Below are 20,078 nucleotides of genomic sequence, written 5' to 3'. Positions count from 1 at the left end.
GCCTGGGGCAGGCGGTAGGGATGGGGGTCCCGGGTGGCTGCACCTAGGCACAAGGGATCTTTTCGGGTTGGTAGGAATGTGCCAAACTTAGATTGCGGGCTGGTTTTAACTCTCTACATTTACTAAAAATTTCTGATTTGCACACTTAAACCATGGGCAAGTGTTATGGTATGCAAGTTAAACTCCGGTAATGCTGTTAAACAGCAACAGCTAGGCTTGGGGTTGTAAAATGCCAGCATGAGCCGTGACTGCTTCCCGTGGTCAGGATGGTGGGAGAGCGACCCTAGTGACAGGGCATTCAGTGTCGTGGAGAAGAGGTTGCACCTGCGTGGACTCTGCCAGGTGGGGTTCCTGGCCACGAGGATTCCTTCCCTTTTAACCAATATGGGGTCCCTGGGACGTAAGTTCGAGAACTAGGTGCTTTAGTCCATGGAGAGTTTCATATAGTGTCGTCGGGAGGATTCCTTGGTTTTCAACGGAACTGCCTCCCTCGTTTGCTTTGTCTCTTTTGAGACAAAAGACTGACTTTTTGAAAAGTCAGTCATTTTCTAAATGGTACAACAAGCAGATAGACTCTAAGTTCATTGGTTTTCAAAGCACACATTTCGCTCTCACTGGGGAACACTTTCATGCCACGCTTACATCCAGAGGACAGCCAGTCAGTCACTGGTTATCTCTGGAAGAACTGCTGGGGGACCAGAACCATGCTTCCCACATCCTGTGTATCCCAGTGCGGGACAGAGGCATTCAGTAAAGATTTGGTGACCTGATGAATGCATGAATGAAATGTTCCTTTGCTGTAAGTTTTATTATTACTTGCCATGGGCAGGAGCAAAAAGATGAGAGAGAAGTGGGGTTCCCCCCCTTCTGTTGTCTAAGCCCTTCTTTCTGTTCTCTGCTTTTGTCCCGTTAAATGTGGGCACATCCCAAGGCCTTGCCTGGCTCACTCATCTCATCCATTATCTGATGTCCCAGTGGAAATTTTAGTCTATATTTTCCCTGCGTGTCCCTCAGGCACCTCACACGCAACATCTTTTGAAGTTAATTAATCCGGGATAATTTTGCTTACTGGTGTTGCTATGACCGTACTCAAACCACAGAATTGTAGACTTTCTCAATTACCTCTCTCTTGTTTAGGGAGAACACCCCCCAGCTTTTCAGTATCCAGCTTCTACTTTCAGGGACCCAGGCCTGGAACCCCACATTTACAGGAGTCTTTTCTCTTCCCTGGCAGCCTCAGATGCTGTTGTTTTCCTCATGGCAGTGCTCCTGTCCGCTGCCACGGTGCTTTCCTTTCTCCCTGGCCATCGCCATTGCTTACTAGCTGATGGTAAAATGGAAAATTGAGCTGTTTCAGCCCCTCTCTAACCCAGTGGCTCTCCCCCTGCAGTAGGCAGGGAGGCTTGTGGAGGACGAGGGGGTGGCCCCGCCTTCAGGCTCTGATTTAGTGGCTTGAGGGGAGGAAGTTGATAACTTGCATTTCTAGTAAGTTACCAGGTGATGCTGATGCTGCTGGATTAGTCTGGTCAGTGCACCGCTATTAGGTTCACCTTCCTCAATTAAAATTTGTCCCGATTATGCTACCCTTTGCTGAGGTCTTCCATTGGCCTAGGACCATTTCCCAAGAAGGGTGTAGTAGAACGGGGACATCACATTAAGTAAATTTGAGTCATATTACTTTCTGTTGTAAGGAGAAAGTCAGTCTGGTGCTAGTATGTCTTTAACACGTTTCTAATACTTATTAATTGCCTTTTTAACAGAGCAAGCTGTAAGCTGAACGCCTCTGTCGCCTCTGTCGGTAATTCTCTGAAATGTATTGCACGATCTTGTTTTCATTGTATATATTTTTCAATGGCAAGTGTTAAAGGACTACAGTTTGAAACACTGGATGTAGGAATGGAACCCAGAAGTCATAAAGAATTCTTATGTATCTTCTAGTGGGTTTCATACTTTAGCTTCTTTATCTATCACATGTGATTCTTTTGACTTATCTGGAATTAATTAGGTTGGAAGGAAGATAAGGATCTAGCTTTTTTCCCCTGTCAATCTAGTTTTCCCGAGACTTTTCTTCTTCTTTTCTTATTATTTTTTAGAGAGGGGAAGGGGCAGAGAAAGAGGGCAACAGAGAATCTCAAGCAGACTCTGAGCCTGTCTCTGGGCTCAATCTCACAACGCTGAGATCATGACCTGAGCCAAAATCAAGAGTTGGGACACTTAACTGACTGAGCCACCCAAGTGCCCCCCCACAATACTTTTAAATAATCAGTCTTTTATTTATCCTAAACAGTTCATGGACCAGTAATGTCCTTGGAAAAAAATGTTTGCAACTTGACAAAGGATTAATGCCAACATGTCTTACAGGTTGCTACAAATCAATATGGAGAGCACTTTTAAAAAAGGACGAAAGGAAGCAAACATACAGAAAAGTTACAGACCTTATGTAGTAATTGTTAGATTTATGCCCCCCACCCCCACCCCAGGACCGTATCAGGGGTGATGGAATGTGGGTAATGGGCGCTCACTACCATTGTGGATGAGAGTGCAAATTGGTAATGCCCAGGTGGAGGAGAGTATGTATCAGGATTAAAAAATTTAAATGCTAATATGTCTTTAAGATCTCTCTAATGCATATTGACATTTTTAAATTTTAAAAACGTGTATATTCTTCGACTCACTGCCAGGAATTCATTCTAAAAAGTACTTGCACAGCTGAAAATATTTACACGCATGTACATGGAAGCATTAATTTCTCTTGAAGGAAGTTGAAACTAATGTCTGTTAATTGGTGATTAGTCAAATAATGGGCTGTAATCTGTTCCATATATGTAGGTATTAAAAGATTGAGGTAAATGTATAGTTATGCTCATTGAAAAATTTCTAACTTCTATTGCAAACTAAGTAAAGTCATAGAAAATGCACATAGTATGAGCCTGTTCATACGTTTTGTAATAGCATGTGAATTTATAGATGGACTGAAAAGATACTAACGTATGGGAATATATATCTTTCTATAGGGAAATGAAGACAGGACTTTACTAATAGTTTATCCTATTTTATATATTTTTCATGATGAGAAAGTATTACTTGGGTTTTTTTAAGGCAAGGCTCAAAACTATAGTGTATAGTTTATTTAGTTTATTACCAATCTTGTAAAAATGTGCATAATATTATATGTGCTTCAGTATATGGGTGTATATGTTTTTTTAAGAAAAGCGTAGCCTGGAATGAAACAAACTGTTGACTGGGGTTATCCCTATGTAATAAGGTTATAGGGATTAAAAAACATCTTCCTACTTCCTTAGATTTTGATAAAAGTAATACAGGATCATTTTAATCATTGAGTTAACCTCTTTAAGATAGAGGTTGAATACAGCAAGGTTCTAGCCATCCAGAGGGGTGTGCTTACTGTAAATCAGTTCTTTGTTGTTCTGGCTGGAGCACGTTCTCCTGAGTGAATCCTCCAGTACCTTCCAGTCCTGGTCCTTGAATAGCTCTTATCTGTGATGGTGTCCACAATGGTTGTGCTGTTTGAACTGTAGGTAGGAGGATGAGGCGGTCTTGGTGGGTTTGTTTGTTTGGATAATAATCTGTTAAGCCCTCTTCCACTCGCCAGCATTCTTTACTGGCATATCTACTTAAATTCTCAAACTCTTTTCCAAAACCAAATAATCCAAAGGGCAAACATTTCTTGGCACTTAGGAGAGAAAAGAGGTTCGGGTTGAAGTGTTTGCTGACCACTCTGTTTTCTTCTGTAGGGTAAAATACTTTTAAAAAATGGCTGAATTATTTTAACACCTGCGATAAATTCTTTTACCTCTCTGTCACTAAGAATCTGTTTTCTGTTTAGCTATTCATTTATGATATATAATGTAATTATAATAAGCCAAAATAAGTTACAGGACCAGATATTTTGGTGCAATATTGAGAGATTTTTCTCCTTTCTTGTCCCATAGTCTTGTTATCAGCTATTCACTAACATATTTATCAATGATCACCTAAATAGTAACCTTCATATTATTCTTTTAATAAATGCACTTACTATTACATTTATGTAAATTGAAAATTAAAAAAAAACAATAACAGTCCTTCCATAATCGTTTTCTTCCTGTCTTTCTTTCTAATCTGCATCCATTCAGTTTCAACATGGATTCTAAACTGATGAGGTAGGTATTGTGCTGGGGACGCAGAGAACAGAATGGGGCCCTGCCTTGGAGAAGCTCGTAGGCCGGTGGGGAAGACAGAGGCTAGTAAGATGCCTTAGGTGGCCACTGAGTCTTTGGAGGGGTGGTCCTGTGGGACAGGATTCAGGGAATACTGCGTAAGACTAGCATTCCTAGGTTAAAGGGAATCAACTTTTTAATGGTTTTCTAATACTGCCAAATTGTTTCTTAAAAGGTTTGTCTCAAGTTACAAAATTACCAGCAACAAACAAAAGTAACTGATTCTTCACATCCTCACCAGAACTGAGTTTCATTAGGAAGACAAACCAAACCAAAACAAAAACTCGATACCCTAACAGGCTTAAAATTAAGCCTCATTATTGTTTCATTTGGCATTTCTTTTTTATTAGTGAAGTTACACATTTTCACATATTTTTATTATTTAACTTCCTCTTGTGAAGAGATCTTACTCACTTGGAGTCTTGGCATGGTTATGACGTGTTGCTATTTTTAAAAAATAGTTTATTGAGGTGAAATTCACATACCACAGAATGAACCACTTTAAAGTGGCATTTACTACATCTACACTGTTGTGCAAGCACCGTCTCTGTCTGGTTCTGAAACATTTCTCTCCTTCCAGATACTCATCCAGCAGTTTCTCCCCATTTGCCCCCCTCCCTAGCTTCTGACAACCACTCCTCTACTCTCTATCTTTATGGATTTGTTTATCCTGGATATTTCACGTGCGTGGAATCGTACCCTATGTGACCTTTGGGGTCTGGCTTTACTTAGCCTAATGTTTTGGAGGTCCTGTGTGTTGTAGCACGTGTAAGCACTTCATTCCTTTCCAAGGCTGGATGATACTGCATTGCACGTATATACCACACGCAGTCTATCCGTTGATGGACATTTGAGGTGTCTCACTTTTTGGCTGCTGTGAACATTATGGGCATGCAGTGGCTTGGGTACCTGTTTTCAGTCCTTTGGGGCATGTACCCAGGAGCAGAAATGCGAGGTCATGTAGTAATTCTGTGTTTAACTTCTGAGGAACTGCCCAACTGTTTTCTGCAGAGGCTGAAAACATGTTACCTTCCCACCAACAATGTGCAGGGGGTTTCCCTTTTCTCCACATCTGTGTCAACACTTGTTACTTTCTGTTCTGGGGGTGTTGTTCTAATTATAGCCATCCTGGTGTGTATGAACTGATACCTCATTATGTTTTTTATTTGCATTTTCCTGTTGACTAATGATGTTGAGTACTTATTATTATTCTGTATGTAGGTGAAAATATGAAAGAAAAAGAAAACCTTGCTTTTCAAGACCTTATTTTAAAATTTTTTAACTGTTCTTTGAGGAAAAAAAAATGTTTACTTAAAATTAAATGAAGCGACTCCAGTCTGAGAATTATTAAGCCATTAATTTTGTTTAAACATCTCATTAAACACAGTTTTCATCATATAGGTATTTCTGAAGCAGAGGCTTCTGCCTCCAGTTTCATTTTTAAATTGAGTTTGTTTTCCTTTCTCCATCACCTGGGTGGATTAGGGCTGTGATTAGTGGTTTAACTAGTGATTCTCCAAGTATGGTCCAGGGGCCAGAGTATGAGCATCGCTTGGGAACTTGTTAGACACGCAGGTTCCCCACCTCGATCTACTGAGGCAGAAAGTGTGGGGATGGGCCCAGCGATCTGTTTTATAATAAGCCTTTCAGATGAGTTGGATGTACACGTAGGTTCAGGAGCTACTGCTCGGAATCAACATTTCCAGGCTGATCTTACATTAAAGAGCTCCTGTGGGAAATGTGATCCATAATTTTGACCTTATAGGCACCAACTGTTTTTTTTTAGTTAAAATAGCAGACAATGTAAACAATTAAGTCGAATCATTTTCTAACCTCCTGTTTCAGAATTGCATGTATAAATATAGTATTACTTAGAAATTGCAGTTCCGTCTACAAATCCTATCAAAAAGATTAAGTATTTTTAAAAAGCTGCTTTTGATCGTCGGTCAGATCTTTAAAAGAACGTAGGAGTTGTGTGTCCCTGATCCGTATCTTTCCCTCTCTCTGTGATTGTACTGGACCTCCTCGTGCTTCGGAGCCTCTGTTGTGAAGGTGGACAGTGTGAAGGCCTGTGTGGGGCCACGTAGCCTTTGCCGCCTTAATAGGAGCCCCTCAGGCCGTGTAGACAGCCACAGTGTACCCCTCTGCCCAGCGATGCTGCTTCAGCATACAGACCCCTCCCCTCTCCCTCCAGAACTTTTGAAAGGGGCCCCTTTCTTGCCGCGTCTTCCAGAAACTGGTGGAGAGTCAAATCCGTATCAGAAGCTGAACGCACGCTTTAGAGAACAATGACAGCCACACTGCATAATCAGCCCAGTGGCTGGAAACCACAAATGTTGACTAGAAAGAGGTATGTGTTACCCAGTCATGTGCTTATTGGATTACAGTTTAAGTTTTTTTTTCCCGCATAGGCTATTCAGATGGCAATAACACTTATATGTACTTCGCAGAGTTTTATGAGGATTTAACACACACATTTATATGTATTAAAGCATGTGTGGTACATGGTAAACAGTGAATGTTTTGTATTTTTAGTATAATTACTTCACGTAAAAGTTGACTTCTTTCTACATAGAATAGTGTAAGCGTTGACATTTTTGCAAATAATACAGTTGAGTCCCCAAATCGACAGCATAAGCGGTGTGCTCTTTCAAAGGTGAGTCACCCACAAATATTGCCTTTCAGTCATATATTCATGAAGTAGCTATAGAATGGGTTAGGTGGCATTAGGGAGATTTTGACAGGGTCTCCTAAAGCCCTCTAGATTTTAAGATCTCTAGGTTGGAATGAATAAATGGTTAGGAAATGAACATTAAAGATGATCCAGAAGATTTGAGGAAAGGTTTTCTTTAGGGTGGAGGGATTGAGTATATTTGTAGGCCGAGGGACAAAAAAACGAACTCTACGAGAGGAGATTCATGCTTGATACTAATTGATGGGATGTGATTGCAGAGCAGGGAGCATCGGGTGGGATTATGGACAGGAGATTGGCAGGCTTTTGAGTAGAGAAGGGATATGAGCAACGGTGAGGGGAACCAGGCATTTGGGTTCTAGGAGAGCAGGTTTGGGAAACAAGACCGTTGTGTTCAAATTTGAAAGCCCGTCATGTGGAAGAAAGATTACACTGGTTCTCTTTGGCACCTAGGGAAAAAACTAGCACCAGTGGGTAAAAGTTAGAGGAAGACCAGACCTCGGGCCACCACAGAAAAGAACTGTCTGAGAGCCCTAGCAGGTACAAAGATGACATGAACTCAGTCTGGAGAAACGGGCCTGGTTGGGCCCCCCAGTTATGCTCCTCGGCAGCGAAACATTGGGTGAGCCATTTATTATTTTTTTTAAAGATTTTATTTATTTATTTATTAGAGAGCGAGCGAGAGAGAAACAGCACAAGAGAGGAGAGGGTCAGAGGGAGAAACAGGCCTCCCGCGGAGCAGGGAGCCCGATGTGGGGCTCGATCCCAGGACCCCAAGATCATGACCTGAGCCGAAGGCAGTCGCTTAACCAACTGAGCCACCCAGGCGCCCCTGGGTGAGCCATTTAAATCATGGTGCCCCAGGCTCCTCCTTGACCCGGTGTACTGGGCTCAGGGCCGTCCCTGTCTGGCAGTTCTCCTGTCTAATGTGGCTCGTTTTGAAAATTTAAGCTAATTTCCTCAAAGATACGAAGGTCTGTGTAATTTCTCTTAAGAGCCGTTTTCTTCTTTTTGCTGCCATTCACCCTTTTCTGTGATTCCCCCTTTTTCTGTCCCTTTGCTACTTCCCCTGACTAGTATAGCGACAGAAACAGATAGACGTATTGGGGGGCCTAATTAACATCATTATAAATTAATATTCTGTCAGGCCTCTGTAGCGTTCAGGGCTATTTGTGTGGGCAGATCCCGTGGTAATCCTAGACAGCTCACAACGTGAACTCTGCTTTGACTAAGCCCCACAACGAGAGCCGCGGATACCACGAAGCAAAAACAACTGGGAAGACCTTTCGCATTCACGCTGAACTCTACATTTGGGGGACTTGAACTGTGGCAAGCGTTTTATTAACCCGAGAATGGCTTTCTCTGTCAAGTGCCTTTTCTTTCGGTGCAGTTAGTACAAACTCAGCGCTTTGGGATTTGTGCTTATGCACACGCAGCATTCACCATCACGTAATTGTGGTGAAGAGTCAATCTGTGTGTGTGTGGCAGATGTCTCATGTCATAGGACAGGTATCTGTGATTGACAGTAAGCCCTAAATGGCGGATCATGTGGAAGGATGAGACAGTGCCCACAAAGAGAGGAAATGCCGTGCAAAGTTCAAATTTTGTATGTGAGCGTTGGCAAAGCACTGTAGTAAATTGGCATTTTCTTCACATTAGTCACGGTGCAAAAGAAGGCGGTTTTTAAAGCAAAGAGTAATCTCTGGAATTTAGCATAAAGACTCTTGTTAGTTTCAGGCTTTTTGCATGATGTTGCTCCTTTGTGGGGAACCAACAAAAAGCAAACTCCATCCATTTTTACTTCTTGAACATCAAAGGAAGATGGAATGTTTCAGAGATTCCTTGTGCAAAACAAGAGGAAGAAATTTAGAAACTAATCAACGTTTCTGCTTACTGGATTTGTTCTAAGTCATATTGTTTCTAATTTTGGAATGCATCTGTTAACTTCTTTTTGTTTTGTGTTACTTCTTAGTATGTCGCAGTAATATGTTCCCATTATCAGGATAGCAGCAGAACTGAGTGCTTAATTCTATTTGATATCTGAGAATGTTATTCTATTTATACCTGTTTGGATAAGAATTAAATTCTAACATTTTGAAATTTATACATAGGTATCTTAACGGTTTTACTTATTGATAGAGTGTGGAGAAAAGATAGGTACTTATCCAGGTACAGAAAATAAAGCATCTAATTGATTTTTGAAGTAACACTGCAAAGAAAATTTTACATTAAAATTTCCAGGAATGGAAACTTTTAAATTTTTTAACTGAGTTCATAATTACATGTATATTATAGATGTAATTCTAGTCTTAGAACAGTGACAGTTAATAAAATGCTTATTATCTGTTGAGCAATTAACAGGAAAAACTGGATAATTTCCAAGTGTAGTCAAATTACCATAATTTGTAATCATAACCCATGTTCTGAAGCTTTTGTGACTTCTCATTCTTAGAGTGATAAATACATTCATGTCATACTCAGGCTGAAGCATGTTGATTTGATACCAAGATAACGCTTGTGTAATACCACTCTTTTGTCATTTAAACTTACATATCCATGTCTTATTCATTTCTTTAGGATGCATGTGCATTTTAGACAGCACTGATAAAAGAGTGAGGGAAAGAGAACAGAATAATATGTAAGATAACCTGGCACAGGGGCTTTGTCTAATAATCAGCTTTATCAACAGAGTCAGAGATCAGTCTAACAGACAATGTATGAAGGCAAGGCCACTTCCTGTGGTATGGGGTTTTATTGATGTAGTATCTAATTCCTTTATCAGTTTTCCTGGGCAGGTTACGATATAAGATGGAATTTAAACACAACTAAGAGCACGGTTTTTTGACTTGGATTGGGTTCAAATTGACTCCAGGTTTGCAAAGTAAATCTGACGAGTTGCCATATTATTTGGTGCATTACCTAACATGTCTGGGGCTCATTTCACTCATCTAATATATACTGAAGCTTCCCATTCGTCGACGATCATGTTGTTCAATCCTCATTTAAACTTCACGATCCGCCTTCCCCCCTTTAAAAACGATTCAGAAACGGATTTTTAAGGTTAGTAACCTGCCCTAGGTTGTCCAGCAGGTAAGTGGCAGACAAGGAATTGAACCCAGCAGATCTCTGATGCCAAATTTCAGGCTCTTACCTTCTGAGCCAGTGGTTCCCAAATTTTCCATAATTACCTGGAGAGCTTGATTAAACATGCATTGGTGGGCCCTCAAGTTTCTGATTCTGTAGGACTCCGCCTAAGGGCCCAATAATTTGTTATTTCTAACCAGCGCCCAGATGTTGATGCTGCTGGTCGTGAAGACCGTACGTTGAGAACTACTGCCTGACTCCGTTCCTCTGAAGAACAAATTAGAGAATTCATGTGTTGCGCTTGATTGATAATTTCTGACATCTGGTGACTATTTACCATGTCCTTGACACTGTTCTAAGTTATTTCCTTTTTAATCTCACATTAATCTTAAGAGGCTGTTAAATTGCAGGGAGAGGATAAGGGGGGTGTGATCACCACTTAAAAGAGAAGGAACCTGGGGTAGATAGAGGCTCCCAGTAAGGTGGTCTCCTAGTGTCTCAGGGGCAGAGCTGCTTGGTCTCCTTATTACTTCCATCAGCTGAACTGGTTTCAAAGGCCGGTGTCCCCAGAAGCAGATTTCGGGCTCTGGGAACATTGAGAGTAAAGGAGACACTCCCTTTTTTTCATCCACTGGTATTTTATGTCCTTGGAGGGGGCTATTGTAGGCGAGGCCTGGGAAGAAAGGGTTTCCCTCCTTTACGTATTGATCTCCCAGCATTCTGAAGGGTAGGTGACACAGTTTGTCATTCTGATGAATGATGAGATTCTGGAAACGAGCTGTATTTCAGTTGAACCATGTCATTGTTGATATTCATTAGCATGGATAAATGGGATTCCAGGTAATTCTGTATGTAGGAACTGTGTCGGTGGTGGTGCCCGTGCGCTAAATCAGAAGGCATGTCCGCTGATGTTGGCCGCCCGACAATAGGACATTCACTGACCTGTACTATTAGCCTGCCCAGGCTGCTCTAACAGCCAAGGAAAAATCTCAAAATCAAAAATGAAGAAAGTGAGAGAGAAAAATCAACCCAACATTAAGCTTGAAACCTGTAGTGCTTAGGAAACTGTGGTTTCCATCATTCATTTTAAAGCTTAAAGAGAAAGCATAACAGAGAACTATAAAATACTCATGAAAGAAATTGAGGAAGACACAAAGAAATGGAAAAACGTTCCATGCTCATGGATTGGAAGAACAAATATTGTGAAGATGTCAATGCTACCTAGAGCAATCTACACATTCAATGCAATCCCCATCAAAATACCATCCACTTTTTTCAAAGAAATGGAACAAATAATCCTAAAATTTGTATGGAACCAGAAAAGACCCCGCATAGCCAGAGGAATGTTGAAAAAGAAAAGCAAAGCCGGCGGCATCACAATTCCGGACTTCCAGCTCTATTACAAAGCTGTCATCATCAAGACAGCATGGTACTGGCACAAAAACAGACACATAGATCAATGGAACAGAATAGAGAGCCCAGAAATGGACCCTCAACTCTATGGTCAACTCATCTTTGACAAAGCAGGAAAGAATGTCCAATGGAAAAAAAGGCAGTCTCTTCAACAAATGGTGTTGGGAAAACTGGACAGCCACATGCAGAAGAATGAAACCGGACCATTTCCTTACACCTCACACAAAAATAGACTCAAAATGGTTGAAAGAACTAAATGTGAGACAGGAGTCCATCAAAATCCTAAAGGAGAACACAGGCGGCAACCTTTTCGACCTCAACTGCAGCAACTTCTTCCTAGAAACATCGCCAAAGTCACGGGAAGCAAGGGCAAAAATGAACTATTGGGACTTCATCAAGATAAAAAGCTTTTGCACAGCAAAAGAAACAGTCAACAAAACCAAAAGACAACCGACAGAATGGGAGAAGATATTTGCAAATGACGTATCAGATAAAGGGCTAGTATCCAAAATCTATAAAGAACTCATCAAACTCAACACCCAAAGAACAAATGATCCAATCAAGAAATGGGCAGAAGACATGAACAGACATTTTTCCAAAGAAGATATCCGAACGGCCAACAGACACATGAAAAAGTGCTCAACATTGCTCGGCATCAGGGAAATCCAAATCAAAACCTCAATGAGATACCACCTCACACCAGTCAGAATGGCTAAAATTAACAAGTCAGGAAATGACAGATGTTGGCGGGGATGCGGAGAAAGGGGAACCCTCCTACACTGTTGGTGGGAATGCAGGCTGGTGCAGCTACTCTGGAAAACAGTTTGGAGGTTCCTCAAAAAGTTGAAAATAGAGCTACCGTACGACCCAGCAATTGCACTACTGGGTATTTACCCCAAAGATACAAATGTAGGGATTCAAAGGGGTACATGCACCCCGATGTTTATAGCCCCGTTGTCCACCATAGCCAAACTATGGAAAGAGCCAAGATGTCCATCGACAGATGAATGGATAAAGAAGATGTGGTGTATATATACACAATGGAATATTATGCAGCCATCAAAAGGAATGAAATCTTGCCATTTGCAACGACGTGGGTGGAACTGGAGGGTATTATGCTGAGTGAAATAAGTCAATCAGAGAAAGACATGTATCACATGATCTCACTGGTATGAGGAATTCTTAATCTCAGGACACAAACTGAGGGTTGCTGGAGTGGGGGGTGGGGTGGGAGGGATGGGGTGGCTGGGTGATAGACATTGGGGAGGGTATGTGCTATGGTGAGCACTGAGAATTGTGTAAGACTGTTGAATTGCAGATCTGTACCTCTGGAACAAACAATACATTATATGTTAAAAAAAAAAAAAAAAAGAAGAACGTAACAGGAAGGGAAAAATGAAGGGAGGGGGAATCGGAGGGGGAGACGAACCATGAGAGACTATGGACTCTGAGAGACAAACTGAGGGTTCTAGAGGGGAGGGGATTGGGGAGATGGGTTAGCCTGGTGATGGGTATTAAAGAGGGCACGTACTGCAAGGAGCACTGGGTGTTATACGCAAACAATGAATCATGGAACACTACGTCAAAAACTAATGATGTAATGTATGGTGATTAACATAACAATAAAATTTAAAAAAAAAGAAAGCATAAGGCAGCTTCAAAGGTGACATCACATTGATACCTAAGTATTTTGTGTGTTTGGTTCCATTAAAAATTGTGTTGAGTGACTGGTATGTGTAAGATACTTACAAAAATAAAATATACTTGTCCCTCCTGTCATAGTGGACCCCACATTCAAGTAAGTGTTCAGTTAATTTATACAAGAGCATCTAAATCTAGAATTAGTGTAGCCTGATACGTATCTTGTCTTAGAGTTACTGGTGTGATGATTTCCATGATGCCAGGATTTGAATCCCGGGACAAATTCTTCTTTGTCATGGGAGAGCCATTTAGTGGAGAGCTGGAGCAGGGTCCCGGGCCTCCTTACTGTCAGCTTGGACTTCTCCCTGATTTAAAATGGCCTTACTTATTTATTGTATGGATTTATTTCCTAGTCTTAAGCTGTGAACTTTGCAAAGGGTATTATGACTTAACTTTTTTGGATATTCATCTCTGTATTTTATCCTCGGTTTTTTTTTTTTTTTTTTTTTTCCCATTAAGATTTCAAACACAGCAGTGCAAACTCTAGACACAATTGAGAACAAAACGGAAATGCCACCTAGACACGTCTTCATTGTGGTTAGGGTACCGAATTTTGACCTATGTTGTTTGATGGAAAGAATCACCGTGCATTTATTCTGGTCTGTTGCAGGTTAACGAAGCCCTTGTCATTTGCTGATTGTGTTGGGGATGAGCTGCCGTGGGGCTGGGAAGCAGGGTTTGACCCACAGATTGGCGTCTACTACATCGATCATGTCAACAGTAAGTTTTTCTTTTTTGTAAAAGTACCCCCCCCCCAAAATCTGGATCATACAAAAGGGTAAACTCTCTACAAAGTGAATTTTTTTATTTTAAACCCCACTTTCTCGGTGACTGATATTACCTGAAATGCCCGTTTTGGAATCTGGGGCATGTATGTACATTGGGCTTATGGGGGCAGAGACAGAGAAATGAATCTGTCTGTCTGTGTGTCTGTCTGCGTGGTAGGGGGTGGGTGTTCTCGAGCGCAGGTGTGGGGGCCAGTGGAGACCATGAGCCGTCCCATGACCACTGCCCTTCAGAGTGGGGTTCCTCCTTTTCTTGTCCTTGCCACAGAGTTGGGCATGCTGGGCACGCCGCGTACAGCCAGGTCCAGCAGCTTCGTGTGTGCTATGGTGGGAAGGGGGGCGACTGACATCAGCCCCTCTCGAAGATGCAGCTGTACCGTGGAAAAGACTAAACCCTTGTTTTGTTTTGTTTCCTGATTTCTTTGTGGTTGTAAGGGGAGCACCTCTCATTTTAACAGCTTTTTAATCTGTCAGATCACTGGCAAGGTAAGGCTAGGCAGAGGATTGCTGTGACCATGAACAACTTTTTAAAAACACATACTCGGAGTATTGTTTATATGTCTGTGTGTGTGTGAGTCTAAGTGTGAGTGTGTGTATATTTACTCCCTACCCACCCCTTTAAAAAATTTATTCAGATGGATGCATGTAATACTCACTGATACGCATTTTGCTTATTTCACTTAAAAGTGAGGATCTTGAGGGGCGCTTGGATGGCTCAGTTGGTGAAGTGTCTGCCTCTGGCTCAGGTCATAACCTCGGGGTCCTGGGATCGAGCCCGGTGTCGGGCTCCCTGCTCGGCAGGGAGTCTGCTTCTCTCTCTCCTCCCTCTTTGTGCTCTCTCTCAGTATCTCTGTCTCTCTCTCTCAAATAAATAAATAAAATCTCAAAAAAAATAAGGATTTTGAGTAATATATAATGATTTATACTCTGTTATCTTATTTCTCATAGGTCTATTATATTAAAAATTTACATAATATAGTACTCTTTAGGGGCACCTGGGTGGCTCAGTCGGTTCAGTGTCTGCCTTTGGCTCAGGTCATGATCTCAGGGTCCTGAGACTGGGTCCCACATCGGGCTCCCTACTCAGCGGAGAGTCCGTTTCTCCCTCTGCCTCTGCCGCTCCCCCTGCTCGTGCTCTTGCTCTCTCACGCTCACTCTCTCTCAAATAAATAAATACAACCTTTAAAAAACATATATAGTGCTCTTTAATATCTTTAAGAATAATATCGTTATAAAAAATATCTTATTTGATGCTTGGTTATTAGTGATGGCTTGTAGCTGCCCTCGTGTAGGTATATGATAAAGTTTTTGAGAGGCACAAAAAGCCCATATTAATAACAGTGATCTCTTAGAAACCTAAGAATGTTCAATATATAAAATCTGCTCACAGCACTTACATCAAATTTGAGAAAATATCCCCCCACTGATTCTCTGTCAGGGTCTTTTTTTGATCTGAGCAAATCCTCACCTCCCAGGATGATTGGGAAGGGTTCCAGAACTGATGAAGCTGCCCCACTCATGCCTGACATCTGCAGAGGCTGGAGGCGTGGGGTGCTTGCTGAGGTGGGGGAGAAGGCTTTGTGCCCCCCGGCGGTCTGCTGGGAGGCTCCAGTCCCAGTGCGGTTGGGACACAGGACTGGCTTCCAGCAGTTCACACTGCGAGGAGGGGCTCTGCCTGGGACACCACCGAGAGTGGACAGTAAAATGCTTCCCCTCAACCCAGCGGCAGCCGGCGAGCTGGACAAGAGGGCAGTTAGGATGCCGGCATGGGGGGTGTTTGTTACCGCGCGGTGGGCGTGCAGGTGGCATGGTGAGTCACTGCGCGCTGGAGGGCTGCAAAGTTGTCCCGTCCTCACACGAAGATGGGATGGAGGGATGGAAGGAGCAAGGACTTGGAAGAATTAAGTCAGTCTTTCAGCGAACACAGATAGCTCGTAATCTCTTGGAGGAGAACATCTGGCGCATAGAGTTTGGGAACCATTGTTTATGCACACATTAGTTCAATGTAACTACAAGTAATAGTTTCTGTAAGCTTTACTGGCTTGTAAAATATGATTAGAAGAAATGTGACTTTTGTGTAGAGACATCTCTCCCTGAAAGCTTGTACAGATCCCATGAAGAATTCATCATTGTGGGTTTTAAAGTTAGCTTTCATTTTTATATTTTTTAGTAAACCTTTCTTGATTGTATTGTTATTTGTGGGTTTTATTGCTTATCAATGATCAACATCCAAATATTTTAATGTTACAATGGAAGGGACTACTTTTGGTAAGATTCAGTTCATTTTGAAGTTGAAACTCCTGATGTCATTGCAAATAAATAATTCAGTGGACTATCCAGAGTGTATAACTATTTAAATCGCACTTTCATACAAGTTTAGCTTTTTTTTCCTTAAATAGTATTTATGGAAGCAGAAACAAACTTCCCTGTCCTGGTTCGACAGAACCAGGCTCTCATGGCCCTGAAATGAGAAGCTTGATTCCCTCAGCTTCCCTCTGGCTACCTGTAGAGTCTCAGGTTCCTAAAGCCACCTTTCGGGCTTCCCTTCTATCTCAGTGGAAAAGGGGTTCTCCTGGACCCCCACCCCCGAGAGCCCTCTGAATAGCTTTTATTTTTTGTTTTATTTTTTAAAGATTTTATGTATTTATTTGAAAGAGAGAGAGGTGGTGAGAGAGACTATGAGTGGGGAGGAGAGGGAAAAGCAGACTCCCCACGAGCAGGGAGCCCGACGTGGGACTCGATCCCAGGACCCCGGGATCATGACCTGAACTGAAGGCAGATCCTCAACCGACTGAGCCACCCAGGCGCCCCTCTTAATAACTTTTATGTCCCATCCTTCTCTTTCGTTTCTTTACCCATCATTTTCTGGTTTTAAAAATTTCTCCCAGCATTTCTTTATCTAGTGGTTCTTTTGTCTTCATATTTAAACACTGGAAACTCTCAAAATGAAACCAAACCAAAACTACCAAAAGAAACAAATAACAGTTCTCTCTCCCCAACCCCCATTTGTACTCAAAAACCGTCTTTCAGCCCGAATCCCTCACCAGCTGTAGCCCTCTCTTTTCCCCTCCACCGAGAAGCTTGCTTGAACTGCACTGTGGACATTGGTCTCCGTCTTGTCACAGAGACTGGGCTCACCTGAGACCCCACAAATGGTCACATCCAGACAACACCTCTTCCTTCATCCGACAAGAGTCTCTTGCCACCGTGGGTTATTTCCTCTTCTACTTTACTCCTTTGGATTTCACCATACCTTCTATTGGAATTTCTTTCTTTCTTTTTTTTTTTTTACCATACCCCACTGCTCTTACCCCCTTTCCTTTTGCCTGTCCCCGGCGTCAAGATTTCTGTAGTCATCTTCTGTCTGCAGCCTGCAGATCCCCTTGGGTGATGACCTCAGTTACTTCCTGAGGCCGATGGCTGCCAAATGGGTCTTGTCAGTCTTGTCCCGGGTTCCAGATGCACGCAGTTGATTCTTACGAGGTGGCTCTTTCCAGTCTGCCCCCACTAGCGTGCCCTCTACCGGCTTGACCTGCCACTGGAGGACGTTGTCCCTGTGTCGTGTGCTTCCTTGGCTTTCTGCCTCCCTTTGTGACATCTGGTTCCAGCCCTGAACGCTCTCTGCCCAGCGCCTGGGCCCTCCCTTGTGGCCACGTCTGTCCAGGGCCCCTCTGCCCAGGCCTCGCTGCTTCCCACCAGCTTTCTCGGGCGTGCAGGTCCCCGCCCCCGTTCCGAATAAGGTGCCCTGTCCAGGTATTTCTGTAGTGCCAGGCGCCTAGGGATTTTTAAAAAAACATTTGTCACATTGCATTTAAATTCTTTATTTGTCTGTTTTCCTCACTAAATTGTGAGCTTCTTATGGACAGTGACTGCAGCTTCATTTCTTTATCCTTGGGTAGCTCATATTATGACGAACTCTTAAACGTTAGAAGGACGGAAGAGCTTTATTGTTTAACTCGCACACTGAAAGCTTTCTGTTTGTTTTTGAAGAAAGTAAAGTTCAAGGATAAATTATGCTTCAGAGCGTACCCTTCTGAATATTTAAAAACTTAATTGTTAGAATACAGGTTTTTAAGTCTACCATTTTGCTTTAGTGCGATAATGGTATCCCAGTGGCCTGATGGATTTACTGTGCCCTAAAGTGCCCAAATTACCCACAGCAAGTAGTTTTCCCACTAAAAAGGATCTGGTCCATTATCTCATTAATCTTAAAGACATTCCTGTGAAGTAGTTTAGGGAACAAATGGTATTACCTTCTCATAACAGCTGGTCCACACATATGTTGTGTCTTGACATTGTATAGTTTCAGCATTATTTTCTCTTTATTTACAAAAAAAAGAGAAAATGAAATAAAGCCTGTTTGGCTGTTTAATACTATTTCTGTGTAACACTATTAAATATCTAGGTGTAAAAGATTTGACCTTGACAATGAGTATCTTCAGCCTTAAGTGTTTTATGATAGAATTCTTTAGTGAGTTTGTGTGGAGTGGGGGTATAGATATTGGTGAGGGATGTTTGTAACTAAAAGGTAATTATGAAGTGCTGTTTATAAGGTTTTGATATTATCACCATAAGTAGAAATAAATCACTTTTTGGGTAGCTTTAGAGTTGTACCTTAATTTTTTTGTCTTTCTTTTGGTAATGGAGGTCTCATTTACATTAAAAAAAACACACAGCTTTTACGTGTGCATTTCAGTGAATTGTGGCAAATGTATAAATCTTTTGTAACTGCCTGTCCAGTCAAGATGCATCTCATCATCTCATCATCCCAGTAAGTTCGTTCCTGTCCCCTTCCCCACTGCTGCAGATTGTTCTGATTTCTGTCACAGTGGCTTAGTTTTGCCTGTTCTAGAACTTCATATAAACTGAGTACATTCGAGTCTGTGGATGGAATCTTTCACTCAACGTATTTTTAAAGGAAAAGACTGCTGATACAATATTGTGGATGAATACTCATAGTACCTTTATCTTGATAAAGAACCCGTATCTGGATCATATAAGGAACTCCTGAAAATCAACATTAAGAAGACAAATAACCCAATTTAAAAAGGGCCAGCCACCTTAGATACTTCCTCAACTCTCTTCTCTGTCATCTGGCTCCCGTAGAGCCTCTTTTCCTGGTATTCTAGCAAGTACGATGTGGCCTCAACCTCGCCACACACTATCGAATGCTGCTCAGGACTGCCTGGGTGTCAGGACAGAGTGGAGGGCAGAGGAGCCTGCGGTGGGCTTCCACCCACCTCCAACCACCAGCCGCTGTTGCCTGCCGTGGGGCTGCAGCCCATTCCTGGGCTTCTCTGGGATGGTCGTGGGCGCCCCCTCGGTCCTCTGACAAGATGGAGTGGGTTTTGTCTTGGAGCTTTTTTTGTCTGTCCCCATTTCAGTACCCATGGATATGGGAAATACCAGAGGTAAGGGGCATATAAAACAGCAACAAAATAGGACTTATTGCTGTACCGATGTTCTCTGAGTTCCAGCTTCCTTCCACAGTCCTCCTTGCTCTTGCTTACTGTGTAGCGTCTTCCTTTGATTGTTTTATGTACACGGTCCTTGCTGCTGGTGGTTGTCGTTTTGTCTCGCTTTGCTGTGCTTGGTTTTTAGTTGTAATCAGAGGGAGAGATTGGATAGCACACGCTTACTCCATATTACTTGCCCCGAACTCCTCTGCGTTAGTTTTGAAGAATCCCAGGTTGTGTTTAAATTTCATGAAAATTCCTCAAGTGTGTGTAATATTTCATATGGAGCTGTTTCCTTTAGAAGAAGGGAAATAAATTTGGGGCCCAACTATTTCATCTCTGTCATAATTCACCCTTTATATTTTCCTGGGAGGATAAACTATTAAGTTATTTTATAAAGAAAATTTTTAGATACTTAAAACATCCAAGTAAAACCTATGACGGTGGTGGTGATACAGATTTTTAGTGAGTGTAACTAACAGTTGTTAGCATCACGAATCTGTGTAATGATCTGCATGTTTCATAGAATTGTCACTTCGGGGGTCTAGTCCCAATCACAGTTGTCCCTTCCTTCCATCTAGATGGAGGGTGACGAAGATGACGGTGCCCTTCTTCCTGCACCTGGAACCTTCCTTCCTGCAGAACGCTCCTTCTGTCTCCCCTCATTTGCTGTATCGAGTGTCCCCATATCTTGTCATCCTCGAAGATGTGACCTCACCCTCATGCC

The 20,078-nt window shown here is 42.2% G+C and overlaps 1 protein-coding gene across 1 annotated transcript in view; it reads left to right on the top strand.

Annotated features, from left to right (window-relative positions):
• The window catches only part of WWC2 (WW and C2 domain containing 2), a 202,419-nt gene that overhangs the window by 87,421 nt on the left and 94,920 nt on the right, over positions 1 to 20,078 (top strand). Inside the window, exon 2 of the mRNA XM_035004282.1 lies at positions 13,721 to 13,830. Coding sequence (XP_034860173.1) covers positions 13,721 to 13,830 — 110 coding nt within the window. The remainder of the gene's footprint in view (positions 1 to 13,720; positions 13,831 to 20,078) is intronic.

Source organism: Mirounga leonina, unplaced genomic scaffold (assembly GCF_011800145.1).
Source record: "Mirounga leonina isolate KUSES-001 unplaced genomic scaffold, KU_Mleo_1.0 Mir_128, whole genome shotgun sequence".
NCBI classification, from domain to species: Eukaryota; Metazoa; Chordata; class Mammalia; order Carnivora; family Phocidae; genus Mirounga; species Mirounga leonina.
This window is presented reverse-complemented; position numbering and strand designations above follow the sequence as displayed.